Source organism: Globicephala melas, chromosome 15 (assembly GCF_963455315.2).
Source record: "Globicephala melas chromosome 15, mGloMel1.2, whole genome shotgun sequence".
Lineage (NCBI taxonomy): Eukaryota > Metazoa > Chordata > Mammalia > Artiodactyla > Delphinidae > Globicephala > Globicephala melas.
The window spans coordinates 21,548,641-21,571,104 of record NC_083328.1 but is presented as its reverse complement, the minus strand read 5'-3'; the positions used below and the strand labels follow the sequence as shown (position 1 = coordinate 21,571,104).

The following is a 22,464-nucleotide window of genomic DNA, read 5'->3' as shown; positions in this document are numbered from 1 at the left end:
AGCCATGTAATCATTATTTTACTTGCAGTAAATGGCTTGGTATCACTTGTTTCAGGGGATCCTTTGCTGAAGTTGTCTTATAGCTCAGTGCTTTCTGGCTTAACACATTGCCATCAATCAGCATGTCTTCCACCCACAGATTTAATGCCTTTTCCACCTTAGCTAAGCACTTATCACACACCGTGGCCGTAACTTTTGCAGTTTGAGGTACAACAGCAAAACTGGCATGAATTTCTTTTTCCATCTTCACAATTTCACAGAAAGAAGATTCATTTTTACTGTAGATCTTAGCAATCTGAGCATACAAATTTTTTTTCTTATTAAGCTGAGAACTCTCACCTTTCACATAAAAGAAGCACTTTATGGTTTTGCTTTGGCATATCCTAACTGCCAGCATCACTAGTCTTGTACTTTGGGGCCATTATTAAGTAAAGTAAGGGTTCCTTGAACACAAGCACTGCAATGCTGCAACAGTCCATTGGATAACTTAGATGACCAGTAAGTGATTAACAGGTGGTAGGTAGCCCATACAGTGTGGATGCACGGGACAATGGAATGATTCACGTCCCAGGGGGGCTGGAGCCAGATGGTACAAGATTTCATCATGCTACTCAAAACAGCTTGCAATTTAAAACTAGTGAATTGTTTACTTCTGGAATTTTCCATTTAATATTTTTGGACTGCGGTTGACTGCAGGTACAAACTGCATAAAGCAAAACTGTGGATAAGAGGGGAATACTGTATTCCAGCCTACGCATAATGGGAGTCTCAGAAGGGGAAGAGAGAAGGGACATAAAGAATATGTGAATAAATAATAGCCAAAGTCTCTCCAGGTTTAATGAAAAACTTTAATCTGCACATTGAAGAATCTCAACAAATTCCAAGTAGAATAGACTCAAAGTAATTCACACCTAGACACGTCATAGTCAAACAGTCAAAAGCCAAAGACATAAAGAGAATCTTGAAAACAGCAGGAAATGTACAAGGGGTCCTCAATACCATTAACAATTGACTTCTCATCAGAACCAAGAGACCAGAGAGCAGTGGGATGACATATTCAAAATGCTGCAAGAAACAGACTGGTCAACTAAAAATTCTGCAAAACTATCCCTTAGAAACAAAGGAGAAATCAAGATATTCTAAGATAAACAAAAACTGAGAAAATCCATCACTAACAGACCTGTCCTATAAGAAATACTGAAAGGAGTCTTCAAACTGAAAGAAAAGGGCACTAGGCAGTGTTTTGAATCCACACAAAGAAATAGGGCACAATAAAGGTAACTACAAAGGTGGATATAAAAGTCAGTATGTAGATCATCCAAAATGAAAATAAATAAGGAAACACAAACTTTAAATGATACATTAAACAAGATGGACTTAGTTGATATTTATAGGACATTCCATCCAAAAACAGATTACACTTTCTTCTCAAGTGTTAATGGAACATTCTCCAGGATAGATCATATCTTGGGTCACAAATCAAGCCTTGGTAAATTTAAGAAAATTGAAATTGTATCAAGTATCTTTTCCAACCACAATGCTATGAGACTAGATATCAATTACAGGAAAAAAATCTGTAAAAAATACAAACACATGGAGGCTAAACAATACACTACTAAATAACCATGAGATCACTGAAGAATTCAAAGAGGAAATAAAAAAATACCTAGAAACAAATGACAATGAAAACATGATGACCCAAAAACCTATGGGACACAGCAAAAGCAGTTCTAAGAGGGACGTTTATAGCAATACAGTCCTACCTCAAGAAACAAGAAACATCTCAAATAAACAACCTAACCTTGCACCTAAAGCAATTAGAGAAAGAAGAACAAAAAACCCCCAAAGTTAGCAGAAGGAAAGAAATCATAAAGATCAGAACAGAAATAAATGAAAAAGAAATGAAGGAAACAATAGCAAAGATCAATAAAACTAAAAGCTGTTTCTTTGAGAAGATAAACAAAATTGACAAACCATTAGCCAGACTTATCAAGAAAAATGGGAGAAAACTCAAATCAATAGAATTATAAATGAAAAAGGAGAAGTAACAACTGACACTGCAGAAATACAAAGGATCATGAGAGATTATTACAAGCAACTATATGCCAATAAAGTGGACAACCTGGAAGAAATGGACAAATTCTTAGAAAAGCACAACCTTCCAAGACTGAAACAGGAAGAAATAGAAAATATAAACAGACCAATCACAAGCACTGAAATTGAGACTGTGATTAAAAATCTTCCAACAAACAAAAGCCCAGGACCAGATGGCTTCACAGGCAAATTCTATCAAACATTTAGAGAAGAGCTAACACCTATCCTTCTCAAACGCTTCGAAAATATAGCAGAGGGAGGAACACTCCCAAACTCATTCTATGAGGCCACCATCACCCTGATACCAAAACCAGACAAAGTTGCCACAAAAAAAGAAAACTACAGGCCAATATCACTGATGAACATAGATGCAAAAATCCTCAACAAAATACTAGCAAACAGAATCCAACCGTGCATTAAAAGGATCATACACCATGATCAAGTGGGGTTTATCCCAGGAATGCGAGGATTCTTCAGTATACGCAAATCAGTCAATGTGATAAACCACATTAACAAACTGAAGGAGAAAACCCATATGATAATCTCAATAGATTCAGAGAAAACTTTCAACAAAATTCAACACCCATTTATGATAAAAACCCTCCAGAAAGTAGGCATAGAGGGAACTTACCTCAACATAAGAAAGGCCATATATGACAAACCCACAGCCAATATCGTTCTCTATGGTGAAAAAACTGAAATCATTTCCACTAAGATCAGGAGCAAGACAAGGTTGCCCACTCTCACCACTCTTATTCAACATAGTTTTGGAAGTTTTAGCCACAGCAATCAGAGAAGAAAAAGAAATAAAAGGAATCCAAATCAGAAAACAAGATGTAAAACTGTCACTGTTTGCAGATGCCATGATACTCTACATAGAAAATCCTAAAGATGCTACCAGAAAACTACTAGAGCTAATCAATGAATTTGGTAAAGTAGCAGGATACAAAATGCACAGAAATCTCTTGCATTCCTATACACTAATGATGAAAAATCTGAAAGAGAAATTAAGGAAACACTCCCATTTACCATGGCAACAAAAAGAATAAAATACCTAGGAATAAACCTACCTAAGGAGAAAAAAGACCTGTATGCAGAAAACTATAAGACACTGATGAAAGAAATTAAAGATGATACAAACAGATGGAAAGATATACCATGTTCTTGGATTGGAAGAATCAACATTGTGAAAATGACTCTACGACCCAAAGCAATCTACAGATTCAATGCAATCCCTATCAAACTACCAATGGCATTTTTCACAGAACTAGAACAAAAAAATTCACTATTTGTATGGAAACACAGAAGACCCCAAATAGCCAAAGCAATCCTGAGAAAGAAAAACAGAGCTGGAGGAATCAGGCTCCCTGACTTCAGGCTATACTACAAAGCAAGTAATCAAGACAGTATGGTACTGGCACAAAAACAGAAATATTGATCAATGGAACAGGATAGAAAGCCCAGAGATAAACCCCTGCACATATGGTCACCTTATCTTTGATAAAGGAGGTAAGAATATACAATGGAGAAAAGACAGCCTCTTCAATAAGTGGTGCTGGGAAAACTGGACAGCTACATGTAAAAGAATGAAATTAGAACACTCCCTAACACCATACACAAAAATAAACTCAAAATGGGTTAAAGACCTAAATGTAAGGCCAGACACTATAAAACTCTTAGAGGAAAACATACTATAAAACTCTCAGAGGAAAACGTAGGCTGAACACTCTATGACATAAATCACAGCAAGATCCTTTTTGACCCACCTCCTAGAGAAATGGAAATAAAAACAAAAACAAATGGGGCCTAATGAAACTTAAAAGCTTTCACACAGCAAAGGAAACCATAACCAAGATGAAAAGACAACCCTCAGAATGCGAGAAAATATTTGCAAATGAAGCAACTGACAAAGGATTAATCTCCAAAATGTACAAGCAGCTCATGCAGCTCAGTATCAAAAAACCCAATCCAAAAATGGGCAGAAGACCTAAATAGACATTTCTCCAAAAACGATATACAGATTGTCAGCAAATACATGAAAGGATGGTCAACATCACTAATCATTAGAGAAATGCAAATCGAAACTACAATCAGGGGGCTTCCCTGGTGGTGCAGTGGTTGAGAGTCTGCCTGCTGTTGCAGGGGACACAGGTTCATGCCCCAGTCCGGGAAGATCCCACATGCCGCGGAGTGGCTGGGCCCGTGAGCTATGGCCGCTGAGCCTGCGCTTCTGGAGCCTGTGCTCCACAATGGGAGAGGCCACAATAGTGAGAGGCCCACGTACCGCAAAAAAAAAAAAAGAAAAAAAAAAGACTACAATTCGGTATCACCTTACACCGGTCAGAATGGCCATCATCAAAAAATCTATAAACAATAAATCCTGGAGAGGGTGTGGAGAAAAGGGAACCCTCTTGCACTGTTGGTGGGAATGTAAATTGATACAGCCACTATGGAGAACAGTATGGAGGTTCCTCAAAAAACTAAAAACAGAACTACCATATGACACAGCAGTCCCACTACTGGGCATATACCCTGAGAAAACCATAATTCAAAAAGAGTCATGTACCACAATGTTCATTGAAGCTCCATTTACAATAGCCAGGACATGGAAGCAACCTAGGTGTCCATCGACGGATGAATGGATAAAGAAGATGTGGCACATATTTACAATGGAATATTACTCAGCCATAAAAAGAAAGGAAATTGAGTTATTTGTAGTGAGATAGCTGGACCTAGAGACTGTCATACAGAGTGAAGTGAGTCAGAAAGAGAAAAACAAATACTGTATGTTAACACATATATGTGGAATCTAAAAAAAAAAAAGCTTCTGAAGAACGTAGGGGCAGGACAGGAGTAAAGACGCAGACATAGAGAATGGACTTAAGGACACGGGGAGGGGGAAGGGTAAGCTGGGACGAAGTGAGAGAGTGGCATGGACATATATACACTACCAAAAGTAAAATAGATGGCTAGTGGGAAGCAGCCACATAGCACAGGGAGATCAGCTCGGTGCTTTGTGTCCACCTAGAGGGGTGGGATAGGGAGGAGATATGGGGATGTATGTATACGTGTAGCTGATTCACTTTGTTATACAGCAGAAACTAACACACCACTGTAAAGCAATTATACTCCAATAAAGATGTTTAAAAAGTCAGTATAAATATCTTTTTGCTAATAATTCTTTTCTCTTTAAAATAAAGCAGTAATTATAAAAGTGTGTTGATGGGCTTATAATGTATAAAGATGTAATTTTACAAAAGAAAGGGAGGGAATAGAGGGATATTGGGGCAAAAATTTTGATACACTGTTGAAATTAAGTTGGTAAATCTAAGCTGTTGGGTTTCGTTTGAGATAAAATGCACCATTTTAAACTGTACAGTTCAGTGATTTTTAGTATATTCACAGTGGTATGTGGCCATCGCCAATATCTAATTCCAGAGTATTTGCATCACCCCAGGAAAAAGAAACCCCAAACTTCCTAATTCCTCCTCCCGCATCCCCTGGCATCCACTGATGTCTCTGCCTCTGTGGATTTACCTATTCTGTATATTTCATATAAATGGAATAATACAATATGTAGCCTTTTGTGTCTGGCCTTTTTCACTTAACATAGGGTTCATCCATATTGCAGCTTGTATCAGTACTTTAAAAATTTTTTCTGAATAATATTCTATTGTATGGATTTTGTTTATCGGTTGATGGCCATTTGGGTTGTTTCCCCTTTTCTTGCTATTATGAATAATGCTATGAACATTCAGGTACAAGTTTTTGTATAAATGTATATATTCTAACTCCAACTGAGTACACTGTTATACACTTCAATTCTGACACTAGCCACCTAGAGTTAGCACAGATCCCACAAATTAAGGGCTCTGTCCTCCACAAGATTGCCTCTAATTCAGACACTGCCACAAGTTCGGGGGGGCGGGGCACTTCTGACCTACTGGCTACAAATTTGGGATTTCCCACGACCCCCTCTAGTTCAACAGAGAGACAGTTATGATGCTTTGAACGGGGCCATGGAAGCATAGAGGAGCAGTCAGCCCAGAATGGGAATGTAAGCTTGTCGAGGAAGACTTCCCAGAAGTGACTTCTAAGCTGTGACTGGAGTTTTGAATCATACGTAGAAACCAGGAGAAGAAGTTTGGAAGAGTAGTTTAGGCAGAGGGAACAGCATATACGAAGGCCTGGGGTGTGTGTGTGTGTTAGAGATGACTGAAGAGTTAATTTAAGAATTTGAGCATCAAATGTAAAAAAAGAAAAAAAAGCAATATCATCCAGACGTTTGTAGGACATTTGGACTTAGAGGAGAGAGAGTGTGTAGAAGAAAAACCAGATCCAACAAAGACCCCTAAAGAATGCCAAATTTTAACACATGGCAGAGAAAAAGGTGTCTGTGAACAAAGACAGAGAAAGAAAAACTAAAGGGGCATGAGGAAAATAAATAGAACATGGAGTCACCAAAACGAAAGGAAATGTGTTTGAAGAAGCTGTAACAGATGCTGCTAAAATATTAAGGAAAGGACTTAGAAATGCCCATTAGAGTCAGCAGTATGGAATGAGTGAGCTTGGCAAGAGCTGTGTCAGTGGGGCGGTTGGGGTAAAAGCCAAGCTGCAGTAGATTAAAGAGTGAACAAGACTCTGGGAAGTGGGGACAGGGACTCTTGACAGGGTAGGGGACAAAGGATACTAGGTGGAGCGGACAGAAACACAAACATGTCAATACCAGAGGATGGCTTGACGTGATGGGATAGTTTTGTTTTATGATAAGGGAGACTTAGGGGACTTCCCTGTCAATCCAGTGGCTAAGACTCCGCACATCTAATGCAGGGGGCGCAGGTTCTATCCCTGGTCAGGGAACTAGGATCCCACACGCCGCGCGGTGCGGCCAAAAAATAAAATAAAATAAAAAATAAACAGTTGAAAAAAAAATAGGGAAGACTTAAGCTTATTCAAACAATTTTGCAATCCAGAAGAGAAAGAAAATAATAAGTTGGGCAAGCTCCCAAAGAAAGTGAGAGGGAATGGGATCCAAAACAAAGGGAGAAAGATCAATAGGATGAAAGAACAAGTGTGTGCAGATAAATTCGTAAGTTTTGATGGTGGACAGTTGAGGGGTTGCTGTCTGATGGCCTCTATCTTTTCTGAAAAGTAACAGACACAGGCACCTACTTAAGTGATAGGGGTGGGGAATGGCTCTCGTATTGAGGGAGAGTGCAGCAGACTTGGAATGGTCACAGTAGAGAATGGGGAAGCGCTGAATTAGGAAAATCTAATTAGTTTCTGGGTAGTGGTGATGGTCATGAGATAGAACCTTAGGAATTTATAGTGGCACACCTCTGCTCTGAGATATGATTTTCTTCATCAGCATTCAGCATACTGGAGGTAAGTGCAGGAGGGGCAAAACCTATGTTGAATCAGGGTTATGGTTTTTGCCAGGTGGGTGCAGTGAAAGGATAGAAGTTAGGTGGTAATATGATGGATCAAGGACTCTAGGCTGGATAAGGAAAGAAGTGAAGACAATAGGAAAGTGATGGATGGGGAGAAAATAGGGGCCAGTGTCAGGGAGGTATAAGAACAGGTGAAAGTAACAGGAATGGACACTGTTACTATAGTGGACACTAGTGACTGACCTAATAAACCTATTATGTTACTCGGGTTTTCAGACATTGCCTATGTATGGTCCATTAAGTTTCCTTGTTTTACGTGTTGACTCTTTTTGGCCAGTTCACTATTTATAAGCACCCGCATCTTAAGGTAGAACCCAGAAATCACAGCTGATAAAAAATAATCGTCACTAGCAGTGTTTCTGGAGGAAAAAAATTAAACATGTGAAGTTTTTAAGTTACCTATAGACTATTATTTTCTGTGCTTGTGCTTCTACTCATTTAAAGTATGAGCTGCCAGGGTATGACTTACACCGGAAGGTATGTGTCACTGCCTACATTGGGGCCCCCTACCAGGCCCCTTCTCACCTGCCTCCAGGTTCTCCTAAATTTCCTCAGCCAACCTGTCACTGAAACATGAAACTCTATAATTTCAGTTAAGTTGGAATATGGTCCCTTACTTAACTACAGGTGCTCTTGGAAAGGGCAATATGTTAAGCCTTTATCAGTCACTAAGACTTTTGTGGTAACGTGTTTGGTTTGTGTTACCAGTAGGATAGCTTGCCAAGATTAGATTTTTATATCCCCAGGGAGAAAGTAGAGGAAGAAATCCACATCCGTTGTAGGGATTGGGTGGGCCCGTTCACAATACCTACAGCTAACGAAGAGGGCCCCCTGAGAGGAAGAGAACATGAGTAGGAAGAGAACTCAAGGGAGAGATGGGAGAGGGCAATAGCAAATGTTAACTTCACAATTTTGTTCAAATTCAGCCCTATCTTGGAAAACCCTCTCCGTAGTCAGTTTAGTGAGCAGTTACTGCATATGATTTGCTCTGACAGATTGGTGGGAATGTGTGCCTTTCTGATTTACAATTACTGTGTTTCAAATTTTCTGTGACACAGCTTTTACATGTAGTGATGACATGCCTTGTAATCATCCTCATTGTGGCAACAGACATGCTCAGACTGTGTTAAATCATTTCAGCAGTGTCTGGATCTATAGATGATGGGTGTCAAAAGCCTCTTTAGTTAAGATTCTCCACTTAACAGGGTAAGATTCATTATGACTTCCTTTTCTGTGTTTTGATAACACAGGTGAGATACTAAGAGGCATGTGGGATGCTATAGTTCCTAGTTGGTTTTCCTTTTTCCTATTGTGTGCAAGTTTTTATTTGGCTAGACTGGTTACCTAGGAAACAGCTGCAGGGTAAAGATGGATTGGCTATTTGGAAAATGGAATTACAGGCCCCTTCAGGAGGCAAAAGACCTGTTGGATAAAACAAAAATTAGTGAATGGCTGAATTTATGCTTAATTTAGTGTGCTTCAACAAATCAAACTGAGACAGTTCTATAGGAGAACCTAGTTAATGCAGCATAATTTTTAAATTTAGCTTGTTTTTAATTTATTTAAGTTCACCAAATGTTTATTAATTCCTGCTTTGTGCCCACTGCTGCAGGCCATTCTAAGGGTTTCCAATGAAGCAGAAGGTTCAGTTCCCTCCTGAAAAGCTCATTTTCTGTTTGGGGTTAAAAGAAGTTACCTTAAAATCACGTGCACGATTATGTGATACAGTCTAAATGTGTTCAGAGAACTTGGAGGATGTGAAAGATCTTGGCTAGTCAATGTGAGTGATGGGTTTGAATCTACAGGGAGGAGATAATTCTTTGAGGCAAAAGATGAAGTTTAAAGACCTGGTGAAAGTTTGGGTACTAACAGTTACCTGAATTTACAAGATTCAATGGTAGCAGCACAGTTACCCTTGCAGATCCCTACACCCAGACAGCTTATGGAAAATATGTAACTGTGATATAAATTATATTGCCGTAGAATCTTAAGAAAATGAATTTTAGTGACAATGTTGACCAACCGCTGTTTGCACTAGCCTTTGCATAATTTAAGAAAACTCTATTTTCACTGAAAGTGTGACAGTATTAGTTTTGTAATCTCAGACCACTACAAAAATGTGAGCACATGAGAGACTCAATAAAATATTTATGAATTGATTTGCTTATATACAGTACACCTTCTTGTTAGTTAGCATTAGCTTTCTTTTCTTCCAGAATGTAGCTGTTGAATATTTGGTCTTGATTTGTGGTGATAAGGACTTTCGTAAATACAGACGCATAACTCTTCTTTTACGGTGGAACATCCGTCAGGTTATTTCCATTGATTTGTAGAAAGTATAGGTATAATTTTCATTTTCTTACTTGTTCTCTTTGTATTCACTTGGTGTGGTGTGCCAGCCAGGAGAGGAGGAAAAAGCAATCCTACTCAGAAAGCTTTACAACCTATAGGCACAGGAAGTTAAATTTGAGCCCTCCTTGCCATGTCCATAAATGGAAAGTAAACGAGGCAACATAAGGATACTCAAAATATTTTGAAAGAGAAATGTTTTAGTTATGGTTTATTGAACCTACAACTTCAAATATTTGCCAGCAAAAAATAATTCTCAAATGTAAATCTCAGGGCTTCCCTGGTGGCGCAGTAGTTAAGAATCCGCCTGCCAGTGCAGGGGACACGGGTTCGAGCCCTGGTCCTGGAAGATCCCACATGCCACGGAGCAACTAAGCCGATGCGCCACAACTACTGAGCCTGTGCTCTAGAGCCCGCGAGCCACAACTACTGAGCCCACGCGCCTAGAGCCCGTGCTCCACAACAAGAGGAGCCACCGCAATGAGAAGCCCGCACACCGCAACGAAGAGTAGCCCCGGCTCTCCGCAACTAGAGAAAGCCTGCGTGCAGCAACGAAGACCCAACGCAGCCAAAAATAAATAAATAAATTTATTAAAAAAAAAAAAAGTAAATCTCAGTCCACTAGTTATTTATAGAGTTACCAATGAAAGTTTCTTTGTATTTTAAATTTGTGAAGAGAATTGTTACTACAATCAGAATCCATAATATTGAATTTTGCCAGAGGGTCTTTCATTGCCTGTTGTCTATTCTCACTGTACTGATAGCTTTTATAAATGAGATAGTGACTACAGAGGGTAATTTGTTAGAAGATTTTTGCTGAGTGATCAGGAGTGGTTTCCTGTTAGAAGAGCTTGAGCACTGCTGTGAATGCCTTCTTTATTTCCAAAATTACCATAAAATGCCGTATCATAATAAGACACGCCCTCTCCCTCAAGTTTTCTTTTCAAGGAAACTTTTTAATGTTTCATTTTAAGAACAGTTATGCAACTCCCTGGTACCTACTCACCCCTATTGTCGTCCCTTTTCTGGTTTCAAGCAATGACCATGATACTAAAAATGTTAGTAACTGTCAAAAACTTTGAACTGATTTACTTCTCTGGCCTGTGGAATCACTCCACTCCAAACAGCAGCTCGGAGGAGGGATAGGGTGGCATTACTTACTGTGACAGTTTGCTCACTTTCTATCCGTCTCCCGCCCCTCATCTGCCTCCATCTTGCTGGCGATGATCCTGTAATTATAATGCTGTTTGCACCTATGCGGAGATCACAAGAAGGGCCTAATTATTAGATTATTTGAGAGAAAAAGGTACAACTTGTTTGCGTTATCGTCTTCCACTCTTTTGAAAAGTTATAGTCAGAGTTAGCATTAGAGGAAAAAAGACCACAACTCAATTCTGAGAGCAGAACTGATTTTTCTCTTCATTTTCTTTGAATACATTGCTTATTTCTACAAATGTACGAATGGCAAAGGCATGTTGCAGGAAAACCCCCTCTCTCCAACAGCCCCACCTACCCACATACATCTGTATGTACAGGTTCAGCCCTGGTCTGTCTTCTCCCACCAAGGGCAGCTTCCCAAAATGCCTCTGGGAATTTTACTGACTGTCCTCAAAAAAGGCACTTGTTCATGGCAGGTGCTATGATTTTTGAGGTTAATGTCTTTTTGTTGTAGTTGTTGTTGTTGTTCATAATGAGAAAATAAGACCAATAAAAGATGCAGAAATCTGTTGTTTTCAGTGGCTCCAGAAATTTCTTTTCTTGTATTTCTGGCAGCTGTTTTCCCATTTGCAGTTGCCCTTAAAGGGGGAAGCAAGCAACTTTTACTCAAAAGTGACATTTTAATTGTTCTTCTTACTGGGGAAAAGGATAAAATAATAATTCTTTCATCTTCCTTATCTAGGTCTCTGTAAATTAATTCACCCCAAATTTGATAGAGAGGTTCCTTGGGTTTGACATGAGAACATGTTTGTTTAAAAATAGCACTTGATGTTTTACAAAAACCACTTTCATTTATTTAAATGGAAGAGGGGGCACTTTAAAAATTAGCACCGATGCCTTTATGCTTTTCTGCTGAAGCATACTAGTAATGATTTGGCACTGTGAGTACTTGTACATTGTACAAAAATTGTTGACTTACCAAATGGGGTGAACCTACTAGCTTTTCCAGCATTTTCTTGAATTTAGTGGAAAAGTACTTATATTGTAATTTTCTTAGACCTTTTAAGTTTAATAAAATAATATTAATTCCAGTATTTAATCCATTATTTAATTTTATTTATGTATTACACTTAGACATATTTCAAGTTTGCCTTCAAATTTTTAAAACGTGTGTTTCTCCTCAGCCAAAATAAAATCATATACGTTTGAGTCTTGGATCTGGGAATAGAAAAGTTCCAATTCTTTTTGCTAATATGGTAATCTCAGCAAGAGCGGGAACCTCATCTCTCTTGTTCACTGTTATTTTCCTGGAGCCTAGAACAGTGCCAGACACAGGTACCCAGAAAAGTATTTAATAAATGACTGAACGAATTTTCTTCTATGACTTGTGAGGTTTTTTTTTTTTTAAGTTCACTTTGTACCTTAAACAAAGTATTACTACATAGTGGACTACAGCAGGATGCTGAAGAATAGGACTCAGTGGAATTCAGTGCTTGAATGACCCACTCAGAGAGAAAAGGACTAAAGGGGTTTTGGTAGGGACAATTCCCTGGGTGTGCCAAACCCACTAAAATACTCCCACGTTTTGCATCTCTCCAGGAGCGCTCACTGTGGGCCTTGTGCGACAGTGTCAAACAATCCATGGACGAGACCGGACATGCATCCCACCTCGGCTTCCCCCAGAGTGGGTCACCACACTGTTTTTTATCATCATGGGAATCATTTCATTGACTGTCACATGTGGTTTGCTGGTGGCTTCCCACTGGCGAAGAGAAGCCACAAAATATGCTCGATGGATAGCATTCACTGGAAGTAAGTAACCTGTGCTAACTAAATTTGTCTAGAAGGCACTCACCCTGGAATCAAGACTCAGTAATAAGGACTCTCTAATCATCAAAGGGCACCACTTGCGTACGGCCATCAGATAGACTCTACGCGGTCCCATCAGCTCTTCCGAATTCTCACCATAAGACCAGGACATCCAAACCTTAATTGCTTTGTATAACGTGCTATTTTAATGAATTTTATTTTTGCTCACATTGTGACCTAAGTGTTCCAGGTCTGTGACTCAGAGCTACCACTAACCTGAGTCTTCCTCTTCTTAAAGGTATTGGTATCGTCTGTCAAATAAAGATAAATCTAGAAGAAAATATACAGAAATACAAATTAGTTTAAGGTGGTGATTTGCTTTTTAATATCATTGATTTGAGTTTCTACCATAAGTTGTGGTGTGACCATTGAAAAATCAACACATTTGGTTATTTAATAATCATTTCTCAACATCTCTGATGCCATTTAAGCTATGCCCAAGGGTGTGATAATACATATATATTACACATTCTCATGTACTTTGCAAAACTGGTTTAATTTCAGAGCACAACGCAGGCTTTTCCCAAGCTAAAAGCAACAAAAATGCTCAAAGGGAAGGTTTCTGTAATTCTGCTTTCTTCTTTCTAAAGCAGGTTTGTCCCCCAGGGAACATTTGTCAAAGTCTGGAAACATTTTTGATTGTCCCAACTAAGGGGATGCTCCTGGCATGTAGTGAGTAGAGTCCAGGGATGCTGCTGAACAGTGTACAAATGCACAGAACAGCCCTCCACAGCAAAGACTAATCTGGCCCCAGATGGCAATAGGGCCCTGTTGAGAAACCCTGCTCTAAAGAACAGGGTAACTATCCCTATGCCAAACACTACGGGGTTTAATTTCTAATTCAGTGTCTTATAATCATCTCAGGTTTTCTTAAGTTTTTAAAAAATGAATATTACAACACAGCTTACTTTCACCTGATATTGTCATGTAGAACTTGTATTACAGGGCTAAGGCATAATCCCATGTATCCCTATTAATGTTAAAACTCAATTTATTCTTAAAGGTCATAGGATAGGGATATTAGTTCATGAGTCTCTGTTTCTCCCTATCTCTCTGTGAAACTCTCTTTAGAGAATGTATATGTTTCTGGATCTGTTGTTTTATTTTTGTATGTATTTCTCCCTTAATTTTAAAATTTAGATCAAGTTGCAGTTGACATAAAAAGGCTTCTCCATCTTTGTTAAGAAATGAGAAAAAAGTTGATCTTTTTTGAGGTCAAACAGACCTCCTGAGACAGTTCTTTTCTAAATAGTAGGGTCTAGAGGCAGTTATAGAGACAGCTACTAAATTAAAGGGTATTGATGGGGAATTTAAAGAGAATCTTTACTCACAGATACAGTTACTTATCCACTCTTTAGAATTCACTCTTTAGGAGTAAAATAAAATCAAAGAAGAAGGATTTAGTTTCTGGATTTAGTTGAAATTTGGGAGTGCATGTACTCTGAATACCAAAAATCTGAAATATTATTTAGCAAAGTAATATGAATCAGAGAAAAGCATTAAGGTGCTCACATGAGCCATTGGTTCTTATGACCCAATAAAGGGAAAGAACTTTGATTATCTTGTTTTTCGTTTCTCTTCAAGAGAAAATATTTAAGTACATATTTAATATATAGCTACCTTGAAATGCAGAATGTTTTTCCTTTATTTTCCATTTTAAATAAATTAACTTTTTAAAATAATATGTGCATGATACATAATTCAAAGCCTATGAAAGGGTCACCAAGTGGAAAGTAAATCTCATTTGTGGCCCTGTCACCCAGTCGTCTGATACTCCTTTCCTGGAAGCAGCCATTCTCACCAGTTTCTGGGGTTTCCTACCAGTGGTGTTCTATGCATAGAAACATATATGTATATGTGTGAGTGTTCTATAAATACATATTTATTCTATTTATACTATTCTGTATCTTGGTTTTTTCGTTCAACAATATATCTTTGTGTTGATGTCATCTAAGGAAGCATAGAGCTACATTCCCAGAGCTAGTTTACTGGGGTGGTAGTCATAAGAGGGATTGGGCTCCCCCTAGTGTTTCCATTCAGTGTTTGAAAATGTACTTCATCTCTATTTTATGCACTTCTATTCCAGTTAAGCTATAGTTTGGTAAGAATATAAGCTAACATTTTCTGATGGATTTACACAGTGGAAATGTTCAAAGGAGAGCCACACATGAGGGGGCTCACCTATGGGGGCAAGGGTGACAAAGCTGTGCCTTTTTCTTCAAGTCTGACCCTTGTCCTTGCTTTTGCCACCGTAATTTACTTGTCTACCAGTACACCTGATTGACTTTCACCACCAAGAAATCTATGCTATACAGGATATGAAGTTATGTCTTTACAGACTTATTTAGGACCCAGAACTTAATTGTCAAAAGTTGATATGTATTTTCAGCATTAACAGTATTTTAAGATCTAAAGTAACTTCACAGGTCTCAATAGCTAAAAAAACCCCACAAAAAACAGGAAAACAAAAACAAAAAAAACCTCACCCACCAACATTAAATCTCTCCAGGACAGAGAACTAGATTCCTTGGATTAAAAACAAATATTGGATAGAATTAAGAGTTCATTGCTTCCTTAAAATTTGATTAAGCTTTTCCTAACCAATTTGGAAAATATTTAACACTTGTAAAATATTAAACCCTGCTTTAAATATAGTCATTAAATGATTACTCCTTTATAAAAGATAGATTTTTATTTTACAGTAGAAAATAGGAAAGGATAGGAATTAAGTTGGCACATCAATTAACAGACTGAACAACAGTAATATCTGCATATCTTTTAAGGACTTCTAAATTATTTTAGTGTTTCTTGAGGTTAGAGATTAATCCACATTAAAGAACAAATTGTTTTTAAGGCAATAATGTTTTCCCATTGTTTTTATTAGATTGTCTAATTGTGGTTTCATTTTACTTACCAAACCATATTAAGGCATAAGCACTGTTAGAGACTGGTGACAGATACCACAGATCAGGGGGCACTGGCAGCAGTAATAAAGTTATTTATTGCTAACTATACAACAGAAAGGCCAAAAGATCTAATACTGAATACCTGAATTTTTCATTTGTTCTGTAGTAGGTATCCAAAAGAATTTAAATCTGCTTATGTAACATTATTTGTTGTGGTCATGTGCCCAAAATGAAACAGATTCTATGTCTGCTTAATATAAAATAATCCACCCAAATGGTGCGAAGCAAACGAGAGTGCTGGTGTGTTTCTTACGCTAGTGTATTACTTAAGAAAATGTTACGTTTTACAGCATTTCTGGAGCTTCCTTCCAGGAAATATTCCTAATTGGCTTTTTCAGGACTCTCCTATTAAATTTTGTAGATTGAGTAACACAAAAATAATTTAGGACAAGTGTTAGCTGGTGTATTTATCCAGGACTCTGTCAGTATTGCTAGGGATGGGTTTAACTGAGAAAAGTTTTCTCATTCAGTTAATATTGGGAATGACTATAGAATGACATTACACTGAAGAAATGTTTCTGCCTTCAAAGAAATTTGAAAGACTATGAACATTTGACCAACATGCTTTCAAAAAGCATAAAATAATAATAATAATAGTAATAAAAAGCATAAAATATTTTCTTGGAAACGCTAGCCTATCTATAGGTAATTTGTGTTCCCTAAGAAGAGTGTTTCTTTGTTAGCACAGGGGAGCACGCGGTTTCCTAAAACAGCCAACTGTGGAATTACTTCTGCCCAGACACTGGGTTTTCTGATATCTTTCTAGAAGCATTTTAGCAAATAATATATTTCATTGTGTTTGCATACAAAATTCAAAAGATTTCTCCACTCTCCCCCACTTTAAACTCTGTAGTCAGAAACCTGGGAGATTTTTTTTTTCTGGAACGTTGTCCGTGATGAGAGATAACCAGTCTGACAATTTGCTCCTCATCAAAGCCTGTGGTTCTTTCCACTAGCTGATTTTAAATCAGAGTAAGATAAATAGTATTTATATTTGTATGCACCTTTTCTCAATTCCTCATAGCTAATGCCGACTGAGAGAGCAGAGAATTGGCAAAATAATGCTAGGACAATAATAATATACAGCATTTATTCAGCACTTACTATCAACCTGTCACTCACTGTGCGAAGGACTTGACATTGTTTTGTTTATCCTTGTACTATATACTTACCCATTTTCAGAATTTCAGAAGCCTAAGATTACACCATTAGTAAGTAGTAGAGCCAGAACTTAGCCCCTGTCTGACACTAGCCAGAGCCCTTAGTCACTACTTTAAATGGTCAAGAATCGTGTATACGAGTACTTAGTAGGTTTGGAGGCCTTCCTTAATGCTGATATTCAAAACTATGTAAAAGGCTAAGCTAGCTTTTACTGTATTTAGTTGTTAGGCTTTGGGGATCTGTAGTATACACAAATCTTTTGATAAGTGATCCATATTGTAACAGATTTGACCATGTCATCAATCCACAACCCTTCTTATAAACTTCCTTTGTGCCAAATTTTCATTGTTTTCTTAATCACCAAACCATGTTACTAATGTTGTGTTCTGGTTTGTTTTACAGTGATCCTTTTCTGTATGGCTGCCCTAATATTTCCAATAGGATTTTACATCAATGAAGTCGGAGGTCAACCATATAAATTACCCAACAACACAGTAGTTGGGTCATCATACGTACTTTTTGTCTTATCAATTTTCTTTACAATAGTAGGACTTCTATTTGCCGGCAAAGTTTGTTTACCAGGCTGATGAATGTCTGAATTGCTTGACTCTTATTATTTTTAATTTTATTTTATTTTTTTATTTTTGGAGGGTGGGGAGGACAAAGGCAAGGCATCTGAGTAGTCCTCGCATAGGAAGATGCTTAGATGAAACTGATGCTGAAAAGAAAAAAAAAATGCTTTGATTTGTTCTCACTATGCACTTTGGATTTAAAAACAAAAAATAAGGAGAGCCTTTTCCATAACCAAATACAGACAATATTGACTAAATCTCCTGAGCATATTCAGGCAGTCAGGTCTGCACTGTGATAGCAACCTAGTGAAGGAGAATGCTTTATACTGAAAAGCATGTAGCCCTTTGTGACTCTGTGGTTCCATTTTTAACGTCTAATGATTCATTTGAGGGAGGAAAAAATAAGTCTAAGTATTTATGAATCATGGCGGACCAGAGGGATGCAAGAGAAGTTCATGTGGGGCTGGCCTCACCTCCTAAGAAATTAGAGTTCACAGCTTCCTTGTAATGGTATGAGCCTTTGGCACCAGAATGGATTGCCATTGCATTACCGCACCAAGAAGCCAATAGATCAAAACTCGTTTGCTAAAATGTATGTAAAAATTCTGAAATTCCCTATTCTCTGTGTACAAAAAAAAAAAAAAAAAAAATCAAACACTAAGAAACATGTCGTTGGGGGGCGGGGGGTTGGGTGGGGGAAATTTTCCTTATATTTATATAAATATATATATAATATATATATTTTGCTGATGCAGTATACAGTGTGTATATATGTGTGTGTGCGTATGTGTGTGTGTAAATTTATATACACACACATGCAAACAGTTCCTGGAAGAGAACTCTGAATGCTTTGCTAGCAAAACACTGTGGTGTGCAAACCTAGAACTCAATAGAAAAAAAGCCATTTATCTGAAGGCTGCATAGTGGAGAGAGTCTTCAGTTTACCTCATTCTTTGTAGCAGCCCTTGATTTTAACAGGTTTTTGTAATAGGTACAAATAATCCCATACCCTTCTAGGTGCAATTTTAAGTTAAGCTAAAATTCTTTGTAGGGTTAATTTATTTGTTTATGATAGTAGAAGGTAAGATCATGTCAAACCTGATAATTTGGGGAATCTGACACTATTTAAATTATTGGCAACTGTTGTCTGTTGTACAGAGGTTCTCTTTTTCTACTGGCTCGTTCTGTTACATTAGTAAAGCATTTTCTATGTTTAAGCACACAACTTTACATAAATACAAAGTTCACTAGTAATATCAATTTACAATATTTTGGCTATTTATAACACTAACTTCACTCTGCCATAAAAATTAAATTTATGTTTCTTTTCATCTAGGCATTATTAATAATCTCCTTTACCAAAAACCTGAGCAATACAGTATTTTCTTTAAATGCTATATGCCTTTGTTTGCTAAACGCTAACATTTTTGCATTTACTTTAAAGGGCTGTACTAGACCCACAGCTTTACATTTCTTCCAGAAAGAAGCATTGCAGCTAACCCTTGAGCCCACAAATAGTTTTAAAATATAGTATTTCTCTTCTCCACATCTCCATGTCTTTATGTCAATGCTTAGTTGTTTTTCCAGGTGAACACAATAGATAATCTCCTGTTTGAAATGTGGGGCAGGAGGGTTTTTCATGGCAATGGAGTCTTTCATGGCAACGGCAACCGAAATGTCCCTATCAGAAGAGTTAGGGTACCTTGTTTCACACAAACTGAAATGAATGCACTGTTTTTTTTTTTTTAAATGATTGCTTCAGAGATGGGGCTGCCTCCTCAGATATTCAAGGTATGAAATGGAGGAGCCTGATGTATTTCACACTGGCTTGTTTGACATTCATACATCTTACTGTTAATTCAGCAGTATTTTATTGTGGAAGAAAACCCCAGTGTTTCAGCTCACTCAGGAGTCAGGTAAGAGGTAGACCACCACTGGGGTGAGTTCCTTGAGTGTGCTGGGGGCATGTCACCCGTTTCCTTCCCAGAGTCCAAAGAAACCTCTAGGAAATGCCTGAGGGAGACTAATTTTCCCCAAGTATTACGATGTCTAGTCAGTTCTAAGAATACCACTGGACATGTGCTGTGGACATTTGGGATGGCAGTTCCCATTGCGATTTGATTGGACCTCAGTCAAATGGATCACTTTGAAGGAAAGCTTTGGTTGTCACCATTATACCACTGAAATAAAGGGTTAGCAAAGTATGGTTCAAATTAACTTATGATATGACCAAGAGCTTTTCTCTTCCAAAAGTTGAATTTTATTGTAAATAGTTTCTCAAAATATTTTTAACTGGATCATGAGCATGGGGAGAGAAAGTTTCTCAGCTGCTAAGAATTTCCCCACTGTTTACGTCTTTCACTTACAGTGGTATTGCATATAAGGTTGCAGAATTTAAGGTTTTATTTGTATCTATTACACAAACCATTAAATTGTCTTTAATTTCATCATTGTCTTGGAGGTCCAGTGCACTAAGGGCTGATAGGGGAAAACTCCCTCTAACCAGTCAGCACTCTAACCCAGGATTAAAACCATCCCATCAAGTAGTATGTGAAGTCAAATCTTTGTACTCTTCCAGACCAAACATTGAAATGGACTCATTCATATAAAATTCTATAAATCCTGTAAGTGAAAAGATAGACAACTGTCAGCAGTTGCATTTAAAAAGGTCACTATAATAAGTACTATATAGTACAGTATTAATTTATAGCAGGAAATCATATCTTGTAAACTGTATATAAAACACTGTTTAATGGTGCAATCATTTGTCAAATTTTTGTCTGTTACATTGTTTTTAGAGTGTGTGCATTCTTCTCATACCTAAGAATATCACTGTAAAATCTGCTGAAAAATATTTATAGGTTTTATTTGCACAAGACTTAATTAGTTTGAAAGTTTTGGAAGCTCCTATTGAACATGCCTAAACATCTGTAAACATGAAAAATCTTCAATTCATTAAAAGCAAACATTTCAGTATGATTCTTTCCAAAGGTAATCCATGTTCTATGTTGTTAATGTGTGTATGTAATTTTTCTGACTCTTCTACTTCTTATAAGCCTATTTTCCGTTTCATTTGTTTTGTTTTTGAAGGACGGCTCTTTTTTTTTTTTTTTTTTTTCTTTTTAATGTTCTAGATGACCAAAACACTTCATTGGTTTTTACCCTTTTGCCTAAATCTTTGATATCCCCACTTGATGTTCTGTGAATTCACTGTTTAATCTCTTAAGTAAAACAATGAACAGTCCTGGTGACATACAACCTATTGATTTAGAGGAAAGACCCTGAAAAAGTATTGGAAACTAACTTTGAATATACTGCTCTTAGCTATTATTTTGCATCGTGGGCTTCATGGGAGGAACATGTTGCATTTATTTTGTCTTTATTAAAAGACTACTAGCCACAGTTACTCTGATTGTAGTAACTGTTTTAGCAACCCACTTTGATCTTCTTTAAAATATTGAATTTACATTCACAATTCAAAACAGTAAGCTGTCTTTCAGAACTAATTTTTGAAGGATAAAAATATATGAAGGAAAAAAGTGACCTGTGTAGGTTGGATTCCCTACATAGGACTTATTAGTTATATCACCTCAAGAGATTTTAAAGTTTGTCATCAAGGCCTGTATATTACCCCAACTTTATTAAGAATTGTTTTCTAATTGGTTATAACATTTTTCGATTAATAGTTTCAAAACAAATTGTTAATACAAACTGTATAAAATGAACATAATTTTCTTCACTTGTATTTTTGTTATTGAGCAAGTTTATCAAAATAAATTGTCTACTAAAGAAACTAAAAAGGCTTCTATTACTTTGAAATAAGCTTTGAATTTAAAAATTTATTTCAGAAATGAACTTCTTATAGAGGTTTCACATATTCACGCAGTGACACTTCCATGCCTCTTGGTTTAGTTTTGTTGTTAGCATTTTGCCAGGGGAACGTCTCCCCTCTCTTCTTCCACTCTCACTCCTAGCTCCCCCTTCGGGAGGAGATGTATTAATGTTCCAGAACATGGATTAGGCTATGTTTACCAATAAGAAGAGGCACTCAGCAATAAGAGACCACACACATGTGGCACTCTCTTCTACATCATGTTTCCATGGACCGGGAGAGAGGTACTGAGCCAAGGCTCTCATTTTTCTTTCCTTTTTTCCTTGCACATCGACCTAAGCCCTTTCATCTTTGCTTCATTCTTCTGTTTTTACTTTATTTCAGGCCAAAGTCCTCTTAGCTAGCTTGTAAGATTTTAAAATTTGGGTTGAAGGAGCAATAGAGAACCCTTTGGTCTCTAGACTTATCCGTGTGCTCCATCACAGCTTTACTGTAACTCTCTCTAGGAGTATCAGGAGTGACCTAGCCTAATAATAACTAGTAATCAAATGAAACACTCTATTTACCCGTTGCTGCTGTTTCTCCTTTATATGGCCTCTGCAGGAGCCTCATGCGGAGTTGGGAGTTTAAGACAAGGTAAGATTTGGGTGTTCTTGGCTTCTGGACCTTAACGTCATCTTCTTAGGGTGACCAACCATCCTGGTTTGCCTGAGACAGGGCTCTTCTGGGACATGAGACTTTCAGTGCTGTAACTGAGAAAGTTCCAGGCAAACAGGGATGAGTTGGTCACCCTACCTTTCCACCATTCAAATCTCACCCTGATTTATGACACAGATTAGAGGTATTTGAAGAGTTCTTTTCTATAAACATTAATGAATAGGTCCACTGGAAATTGTAATGGTTGACTAAATACTGAACTTCTAAGAGAGGGGAAGGAAACACTTTTCTTCTCTTTGGTAATACTGTAGGAAAAGGCAACAGACTGTCTTTAAAAACAATAACATGGGTGAAAA

At 37.5% G+C, this 22,464-nt stretch overlaps 1 protein-coding gene across 1 annotated transcript in view; it reads left to right on the top strand.

Annotated features, from left to right (window-relative positions):
• The window catches only part of MOSMO (modulator of smoothened), a 57,470-nt gene extending 36,724 nt beyond the window's left edge, over positions 1-20,746 (top strand). The window contains exons 2-3 of the mRNA XM_030871450.2: positions 12,651-12,863; positions 17,450-20,746. Coding sequence (XP_030727310.1) covers positions 12,651-12,863; positions 17,450-17,634 — 398 coding nt within the window. The 3' untranslated portion in view covers positions 17,635-20,746. The remainder of the gene's footprint in view (positions 1-12,650; positions 12,864-17,449) is intronic.
• The last annotated feature ends 1,718 nt before the right edge of the window (positions 20,747-22,464 follow it).